Source organism: Austrofundulus limnaeus, unplaced genomic scaffold (genome assembly GCF_001266775.1).
Source record: "Austrofundulus limnaeus strain Quisiro unplaced genomic scaffold, Austrofundulus_limnaeus-1.0 Scaffold52, whole genome shotgun sequence".
Lineage (NCBI taxonomy): Eukaryota > Metazoa > Chordata > Actinopteri > Cyprinodontiformes > Rivulidae > Austrofundulus > Austrofundulus limnaeus.
Window position 1 is genome coordinate 1901579 of NW_013952454.1, and position 9580 is coordinate 1911158.

A 9580-nucleotide genomic window follows, 5' to 3' on the forward strand; every position below is an offset into this window, starting at 1 on the left:
TGCAAATTTAGAACGAGAGAAAATTAGTTTTTTCTTGTACAAATACAAGTTTTGTTKTGACTCATTTATGTAGCGACTATCTGCCTTGTTAAAATAATTTATCAGGGCTGATGAGTTCATCTAGAATAAAACTAGATTTTAAATTGAAATAAAGACATAATTGTCAGATGTTTTTCCTCTGAGCTGTTGGCTTTCAGTAACTGTTTAGTTTAATCTGCTTTATGTGAACAAGTTTGTCATGTGTTGTTAACGTTTGAACACAAAGGACTGAATGAGGATGAGCAGATGCAACTGTAAAAAAATAAATAAATCGTGTAATCATTTGGTTCCTGTTGGCACACAGGTTGGTTTCTGACGTCACCTCAACACTCTGCAGTGTCAGCTGCTGCACACTGAGAATCAGAACAGTGTGTGTGCGTGTCCCAGTTTGTGTGTGGAGGGGTATAAATAGGTCCTTGTGGACTCAGTTTTCAAAAGCCTGGCATTTTGTGAACAGGCAGTGGAGCTGCTCTCATCCAGYCCCTGACAGGTTCTGGATCGATCCAGTCATCGCCCCGAGCGTTAAATCGGTGAAACCTCCCATGCCCTCACCTGCGGGAGCGCCGGTGTGTCCCTATAGCTGGGCAGGACCTTCAGCGTGACGCTCCCGCTGCAGTCCTTCAGCAGCTCCTGCAGCTCGCGGGGGTCGCTGCCCACCTCTCGGCCGTTSACCTCGCAGATGACGTCCCCCGCGTGCAGCATGCCCTGCCTGTCGATGGAGCTGCCGTGCAGGATCCGAGCGATCACCATGTCCCCCCGCACCGCGCGGAACGTCACCCCCTGAAACAGAGAGCACGAGTCGTTCGCRGGTCGTAAATCAGGGGCCCGTTTTGTGGTTTGGAATGCCGCGTTGCTGCGGAGGAACTTTCCCGATTTAAAAGCTGAAACGTAAAACTGAGCCTCGGCTTCGTCRATACAACACAAGTGAGCTGGAAAAAAAACACGACAAACGCCGGACCAACTCACCAGAGGCTCCCCGGCTTTCTTCTGGATGCCGATCATCCTGAYGGCGTCGGCGGGCATGAGCGAGCTTGGCAAAAAAGAATTGCAGTTCTCCGTGGCGTTGGGCGCTTCGTAGGACTTGGCRGCCACTTTGTCGTGGGCCTCTATCAAAGACTGAGACAGAGCAGGAGAGACAAGAGAACACATGAAGATTTGTCTCACGCTATTATTCAAGACTTTAAACACAACCACAGCATCCAAAACCACAAGTGTTGTCTGCTCCAACACACCTGATTCCAGAGTTGTTAAGTAACAAAGTACAAAGATTTAATTTCTGCACTTAAGTAGAATTTTTGGGTATCTATACTTTACTTGAGTAATTATTGTTCAGCCTACTTTTTATTTCTTGCATTTTTTAAAAAAGACAAGAAGTAGAAAGTCGTTACTTTTATTTCATTTTTGCTTGTTTTCATTCCAGCTTGTTATTGTAAAAAATAAAAACTATCCATATAAACTGAGCCTCCTAGATAGAGTGAATTTAACTGTGGTTGAATGAGAAGTATAAATATATAAAACTCTGACACCGTATTAGTTTGTACACAAACAAATCATGTCACACTCCAGAAGGACACAATCATTCAAATAAAAGTACTGTACTTAAGAAGTATTTGTATTTCATGAATTATATTATTACATTTGGCCGCAGCCCTCAGATAGATTTTCATTTTGAAGAAAAGCTTTGTGCAGCCTTGATATATGTATATAAACTGAAACAGCTGGACTAGTGCATCCTAAATTTAACATCAATTAATTATTTTAATTAAGTAAAATCTAACTGCTCATTTTAAATCAACACTTTTACTTTTAATACTTAAGTACAAAAAATATCAGATACTTTAAGACTTTTACTCAAGTAATATTCCTAAAGGAGGCTTTAACTTTTACCAAAGTAATTTTTTGGTAAGATACTTGTACTTTTACTCAAGTATGACTTTATGGTACTTTTTAAAACACTGCCTGATTTGAATAAATGGGTGACTAACAGGCTCCTGTAGAACTTGAGGAGGTGATTTAATCAATGAATCAGGTTTGTTGAAGCAGGGAAACAAGTAAAACATGCAGGATATCAGCCCTCCATCCTCTCTCTTAAATGACTGGTTGATGTACGTTTTGTGATATTTTTTTAACAAAAAACAAAACATTAAAAATCACAAGAAAAAGACATTTTCTCATTGTGCAGCCAACCATCAACCACCACTCGTTAAATCTTGTAAAAGCTGACTGAAAAAGAAACCTCAAAAACCTTGAAGTGCGGCTCCTGGAGGATCCGGACGAGCTCAGCAGCAGCAGGATCTTTATCTGGCAGCTTGTTGAGAGAATCCAAGATCTCTGCCACCAGCTGAACGTTGTCGTCCCGCACAGCTTCTAACTTAACCTCCTCAAGACGCTCGTGGGCCTGAAACCAAAACATAACAAATGGGGCTGAAACCAACAATTATTTTAATAATCGATTTATCTGTCGATTATTTTTTCGATTAAATCTCTTAATGACATAATGAGTAGATATAACTTAATTTCATTCCTGTATAAACTAAGGATGCAAGTTATTGATTAATGAATTAATCTGAAGTAAATTTATCTTATAGATTGACTAATGATTAATTGATAAGCAGCCATTTTCTTAAAAACCAGAGTTTTCTCTTGAATCAAGAGGGTCTTTTCATAACATGAAGGATTTTCTTTATAATCTGCTGAATTAAAAAACAGAAGCACATCATAAATATTTTAACTATTTATTTTGCCAGTAGTATTAAATACTGACTGAAAAAAAATGTGGATTTCTTGTACATTAATAAACTTGGTTATATCTGTAAAACATAAAACAGAAATTTAATAAGTTGCTGAATGAGGAAAACAGAAGAAAATAAAATATGATGTTTAGATATAAAACTAATTTATTGTTATAATTTGAATTTATTTACATTTAGCATTTATGATTTTTCTCAGATTTTTTACTTTTTGCCTSCTTSTTGTTAGTTCTGTCTGACTGAAACAGTGTTTTATGGCCCGTATAAATCGCACGACAACAAATCGATAAATTTGTTGCAAATGCGATTCATTGTTGCAGCCCTAAAAATAATCAGAAAAGTCATAGAACTGTGCAGTGAAATGGGCTGAAGGTAAACTTCAGAGATAATTATCCTAAAATTAGCTCACCAAATATTTAGCGAGTTAAAAGTTAACAATAAAAATCTATTCTCCCATCCCACACACTTCAAACTTCTTTTTTCCTACAGATTACATAACCATCGCTTCGTGTCGGCCTCTTTAAAGTGTTCTTCCTCTCGAGCAGAGCGAAGAGGAGCTGAAAGTGAGGTCAACATTTTCCTGCCCGTGTGAAAACACAGGAGGAGGATCTGTGAATCTGTGCTTCACCTTGGCGAGGGAACGGACGATGGGACTCTCCATGATGCCTCTGAGGAAGATGAGGTCGATGTCTTTGGCTCCAGTGGCTGATGGCAGGTCTTTAAGGTTGTCCAGGACCTGCTGCATGGCTGAAGAAGAAAAAAAACATCAGAAAAGATAACACAGGCACAAACAGAGAAAAAAAGGAGGTCATTCTTTGTATTTATTAAGATTTACAGCCCCATTAAAATATTTAGGGTGAAAAACTTCAACTGTAGTAAAAATCCAGTGAGAAACAAGCACGACGACACAAGAGCTGCTTCACAACAATCAGTCCTATAACAGCTATAAATACACAGCATTTCTAGCTTTTACATAAATACAGCAAGTTCATTTAATAAGTCAACAAAACAAACTATTTTAGGACTTCCAAGAAGTTTTTTATGGGACCAAAACAATCTGTCTGAATGAAACACTTGTCTGTCAGAAGAATATGCATATTTCTCTTTCAAACTGAACAAATCCTGCGTTGTATTCAAGTCAAATAAAGTTCAAGAACCACTCTGAAAACATCTGAATTATACGTCTGCTTTGCAAGAGAATCAAGTTTCTTTCTTCACTCTAATGTGAGATTATTTTTACAGAAACACAAAATATTACTTAAATGCAGAGGTTTATAGTAACTAAGTACATTAACTTCGCTACAGTACTTAAGTGGTTTATTTGAGGATTTGAAATTTTACCAACAATTTTTAAATAGCTACTTTTGCTTTTATTTCATTAAATTTTAAAGCTAAAAATTATACTTTTACTTCTTTACTTTAAAATGTAACACCTAGTTACTCGTTACAAAATTAAATATGTTTGAACTCATCATGAAAGATGTTTCTGCTCTAAAAAATGAAGAGTTGAATTTACTCAACAAAGTCATGTCAGCTAAAAATATACATATATTGATCAGTTTACTCAACCTGGTTTAGTGGAACCAGTTTAGTTCAGTAAATTCAACAGTTTATTTCTTAGAAAGTGTGTAAAAGTACTTTTACTTTCCCAATTTATGTGAACAGTTTAATGACTTTTACTTGAGTAGTTTTCTCATCAGTGACATTTATTTTTACCAGTCGTTTTCTGTTCATACAATTTTACTTTTAGTTATTTTTTCCAAGTACTTTATAGACCTCAGCTTAAATGTCATATTTGACTATAAACAATTTAACGGCTTTTATGCAAAAAAAGAAGACATCTTGATATTTTGTCTTTCATACTTTACCTGAGCCAAACTTTGAATTAGCCACAGCCATGTTTAATAATCCTCAGCTCAGGATGGCGCGACCCTCTAAACGTGGTCAAAAAGCCACCAAACTGACTGGTTACAGAAACCAGCACAGCTGGAAAACGCAGGAAACCAAGTGTTCAGCACCAGTACCGCACAAGCTAACAAAGCTAAACCTCTACGAGGTGAAAAACCCGATGCAGAACAAGAGAAACACAAACCARCCTGTTTTTCTTGGTGCTTCATGTGCAACGAGAGGACTTATGAACTATGAGGAACAACGGAGAGGATGACATCCCATCAGTCTGGTTAAAGGTTGTACCAGCCACACGCAACAAAAGCTGACTGTACAAACACGCTCTCCAAACAGGCAGAAACTGATTCAGCAGTAAGAAACGGAGCAAACACAACCGCAGACCTTTCAAGCAAAAGCTACTCTACTTAATCAGAAACGTAGAGAAATACAGCAAGAACAGACGCACCCAAAACGGGTTCTAAACTACGGTAAATACTAAGAACTTACCTACAAACTGTGTTTATTCATCAGTGCAGCAGAACACCGCAGAGCCCCATGTTTACTACAATCTGTGAGCCTTTAACCAAGAAAAAAAGACAGAGAGGTCATGTTTGTTAAAAATGTACAGCATGGTTTGAAAAACTCACTGAGTTCTAAACAAAAGATCATATTGATAACTCTAAAAATACATTTTATTTTGAACTTGAGAGATCAAACCTTTAGGTCAAAACCAAACAAATATTGTTGCAAACAGTGTTCAGTACATTGTGTTGCTATTAAATGATGCATTTTTTACATTCCAAATATAAAAAAACAAGATTTATTTGTGAGCWCTTACGATGTGCATATTCTTCAAATGCAAAAAGTCAAAGAAAACATCTTTGTATTTAAGAAAGTTGGAATAACACACACGATTTAACCCATTTTGTCCTATAACTGGTTTATTTTTTTTACCTGGCTCAAAGTGAAACAGGAAGTGACATCAAAGGGGAACTTGTTAACAAAGAAAACTCTCTGGTTTTTGTTTATTGAAACAGTATTATTTGAACTCTGACTTTTCACCTCTCTAGAGACTCAAAATAATCTTAAACATCAGATTCTTCTCTACAGTCTGTGTTATTAGCTGTTAGCAACGCTCTGTTTACATGCAGACATTCCCCTTTGACATCACTTCCTGTTACTTCACAGGGAAATATCTCAACAACTGTTCATCTCAGCGACATGAAATTTCTTTTGCAATATTTTATCAACATCCTCTTTCTAAAAATTCATTCATATGTATTACAAAAATTTTACATCACGGGCACTGTCATGGAAAATGGTGTACAATAATTAAATAATTTAAACTACAGCTAACATTGTTTTACCCTCACAACTATAAAATTTACCGGTAAATTACATTTAAATCTGTTATCAAAATAGCTGATTAACCATGGATGGACTTTAATGGATGGATACTTTCAGGTAAATAACATAGCAGGTATATTTTTAACTGATTAACTTTTGAAGGTAGCTGCCATCGCTAATCCCCGTTAAACACAAAAAAGGCTACAACTAGATTAACTACAGGAGCTCAAATTTGACGTGGTAGTAGCTGAGAGTCATTCACAACACATACAGAGTGTGGCGTTGTTGTGATTTCGATGAGATCGAAAGCATTAAAGTCAACGTATGACCAAACAACTTCACAATAATTTCTCAGCTTAAGACAGCATACAAATAACTGCATAACAAATCTCCTGAAATTCTGTTCTGGCTTTTAGTTTTTGGTTTTGGTGCCACCCCAGAATTTTCACTGACCCCCCCACATGACCCCTCCCCTCATTAAAACATCTCTAGAGGCAGCATTGGTGGTACGCATAATTTCTTTAAAGCAGAGGTGTCCGTTCCTGGTCCTCGAGGGCGGCTATCCTGCACATTTGACCCGTTTTCCTGCTCCAACACACCCGATTCAGTGATTGAATTACCTCTTCGTGTTCTGCAGATGCCTGCTAATCAGTCAGTCAGATTAGATATGTTGGAGCAGAGATTCGTCWAAAACATACAGAACAGTGGCCCTCCAGGACCAAGATTGGAAACTCCTGCTTTAAGAAAAAACTAGGAGTTTAAAATAAGATCATGGGATCATTCTTACTTTCAAATAACCAACTTATACTTTCACAGATGGCAATAAGTTGCATCTTATCTGATAAAGCTGCCAAGAAATTTGCTTCCACAGTCCTTAAACACATACATAAACATTTAAAGAGTAACTTACCCCAAAATTAACTTTTTTTAGCTGATAAACTGTCTAGAATGTGTCTAAAATGTTATATAGTACCGTTTCTGTGCTAATTTTGATGTTTTTATACGTATTTGTTCAAATCTGTAATATTTGGTCTAAAAATGTGTTTTTGCTGCTCATTTGCGTAGAGCAGTGGTACTGCAGGCTAATTTGCATATTAGCAGCTCTCCACGGTGACGTGTCTTCTCCACGGTTTCGTCACAGCGGCTGTGTTCTGGTATAAAAGCCTCTCTCTAAGACACRCCCCTGCAGCAGTCAGAGGGTGGAACAGTTAGCAAGCTTAGCATGATCGTCTGTTGACCTTCAGCCTCGGGTGGGGAGAGCTGACTGCTGTGCTGCTCTCTCCCTCTCTCTCTCCGTCCCCCCCCCCCACACACACACACACCAGCAGTACGTCCTGCACAGCAGGAGGGGAGGAGGGAAAAAAGGCAGAAACACAGCGGGGCAGCTGCAGCCCTAACGGACCGAACTTCAGTCAAACAAGACCCAACACTTTTATTCCTGATTTAAACTAGCGATCTTGTGAGCAGCTGCAGCTGTATGCTTTTATTTTTTTATGTCAGGCTGTCGGAGCGCTCCTCCTCCTCTGTCCGAGGCTGGTGTGGTGTGAAGCGGACAGCTCAGCTGAGGCTGCTGGAGCTCAAGGTCCTGATCCAGGGAGCCAACACGAGTCAGTCCCAGACTGAGCTGACTTGATCAAGTGTAGAGAAGAATCTGATGTTTATTTATTTTCAATCTCTATCACAGAGATGAAGAGTCAAGAGTTCAAAAAATATTTCAATAAACAAACCACTTTTCTTAAAGAGTTCCTTTTTGATGTCATTTCCTGTTTCACTTTAGATTAAAGAAAATATACTGTTTATGTAACAAAATTGGTAAAATCGTGTGTTATGTTAACTTTCTTAAATCTAAAGATATTTCCTTTAACTTTTTTGTATTTGAAGGATGTGCGTGCCACTGGCACTTTAAATATAGTAAAGTATCATTTTATAGACTCCATTAGCAAAAGGTAGCATACTTGAGTATAAGTTTAAGTAGCTATATCAAGTATACTAGGCACCATGTACTAGTGGTGTACTAGAAATTATACTGATTTAATAATCGTTCGTACAAAATTGGAACATTTTGTTTATAAAAACTACTGTCTTTTGAAGTTTATAAACTTACCAAAAAAAGAAGTATACTTTAAGTGCATGGCATTAAGTATACTTAAGTATATAAAAGTGTATTTCCCTAAATAGACTTTTATTTACCATGTACACAGATATAGCTAAGTATACTAGCAGTTTACAAACAAATATACTTCTAAGACTAAAATGGCCCACAATAAGTTTAATAAAGTTCACTCAAAAGTATACTGAAAGTATTTATCTAAATATACTTTTAGTTTAATTTTGATTTATACTACAAATTAACCAGTCTGTGTAAAAATGTACTTTCAGTGTACTACTAGTTTATCTTGGCCAAAAATTTAAATATTATTATTAAGTAAACTCTTAGTACAAGCCAAGAATAGTGTAGGATAAACTTGGTTAAGTATATCTCAGATTAGTACATAAAAAGTAAACTGGGAGTACACTCTTATTTTTAATTCCACTTAAAGGATACTTGCATTTACTACTTTTAGCTAAGGGCTGACTGAATGAATACAAATCAAATGTTTTCTACGTTGTTGTTGTTTTAAAGCCGTAGCTTGAATAAAGAACAAYCCCAGCCTCTCTGAAGGAGTTTCAWCTCACAGGAATAATAAAAGTCAAAGAGTTAAAGTTATAACTAAACGGTTTTGTCTCAAATGAATGAAAAAGAAGCTGCTGTCAAGCTGCACGCGCACAGCACACGTGTTAGCCTGATAGCCGTCGGTGGAGCTTTAACAGCAACAAACACTCATTTTAGCCTTAAAGAGCAACGAACCCGCATCGRCTGAAACCTACATCACCGAAGCTGTGTGGTGTCGAGCTTTCTTCGGCATTATTTCCACCCAGAGTCGGTCCCGTCTCAATTTTTAGCCCACATGAAGGCGAGCTAGCAATGCTAATAAGGGACCCGGGGAGGTCGCATCTACTGCCACGCGCTCTGATATATCTAAATATATATATTTTTAATTTCCCCCAAACTTTCTGCCGTACCTCGGTGTGAAGAAGCCCGTTACGCCAGCTGACCTGAGAAGTTAATGTTCTTAAAGCAGCGGGACTCGAAGCCGCGAGGTAAACTTGTATAACTGCTATGATTGACGCTAGCTAGTTAGCTTACTCAGACGATACAAAGTGAAAGCCGAGCAACGAGAGCGTCTCTTCGTAATTTGGGGTGATAAATTACCTTGTGTGTCTTCTGGTCAGTGTCCAGTCATGCTTCCATGTTTTCCTTTTGTTTCAGACGTTCACAAACCGCCGAGCCAAAGCATTTCCAGCCTGCCCTGCCTCTTCTCTCAGCTCCCCGTCCAACGCTGACTGACTGCCTTTAGCCAGAGGCAAACATCACAGCTCTCCATCTGTCACATCATCGGATTAAAATCACCAGGATTTGTCAGGATGGTGTTTCAGGTCTGTCATCCACAATATTGCCCTCTGCAGATTATTGCACAGTGCTTATACAAAGTATTCACCCCCCTGGATGTTTTATT

At 38.0% G+C, this 9580-nt stretch overlaps 1 protein-coding gene across 4 annotated transcripts in view; it reads right to left on the reverse strand.

Moving 5' to 3' along the window:
- The window catches only part of pals2a (protein associated with LIN7 2, MAGUK p55 family member a), a 15590-nt gene extending 6100 nt beyond the window's left edge, over positions 1–9490 (reverse strand). Inside the window, exons 1-6 of one of the 4 annotated variants that reach the window (XM_014008773.1) lie at positions 9277–9488; positions 5184–5253; positions 3418–3536; positions 2285–2437; positions 1006–1155; positions 592–819 (exon numbers count right to left, since the gene is read on the reverse strand). In XM_014008773.1, the coding sequence (XP_013864227.1) occupies positions 592–819; positions 1006–1155; positions 2285–2437; positions 3418–3534 (648 nt within the window). In that variant the 5' untranslated portion in view covers positions 3535–3536; positions 5184–5253; positions 9277–9488. Of the gene's footprint in view, positions 1–591; positions 820–1005; positions 1156–2284; positions 2438–3417; positions 3537–5183; positions 5254–9086; positions 9112–9276 lie in introns of those variants that run through there. The other 3 variants (XM_014008770.1, XM_014008771.1, XM_014008774.1) reach the window with 3 other exon arrangements.
- Between the last annotated feature and the right edge of the window lie 90 nt (positions 9491–9580).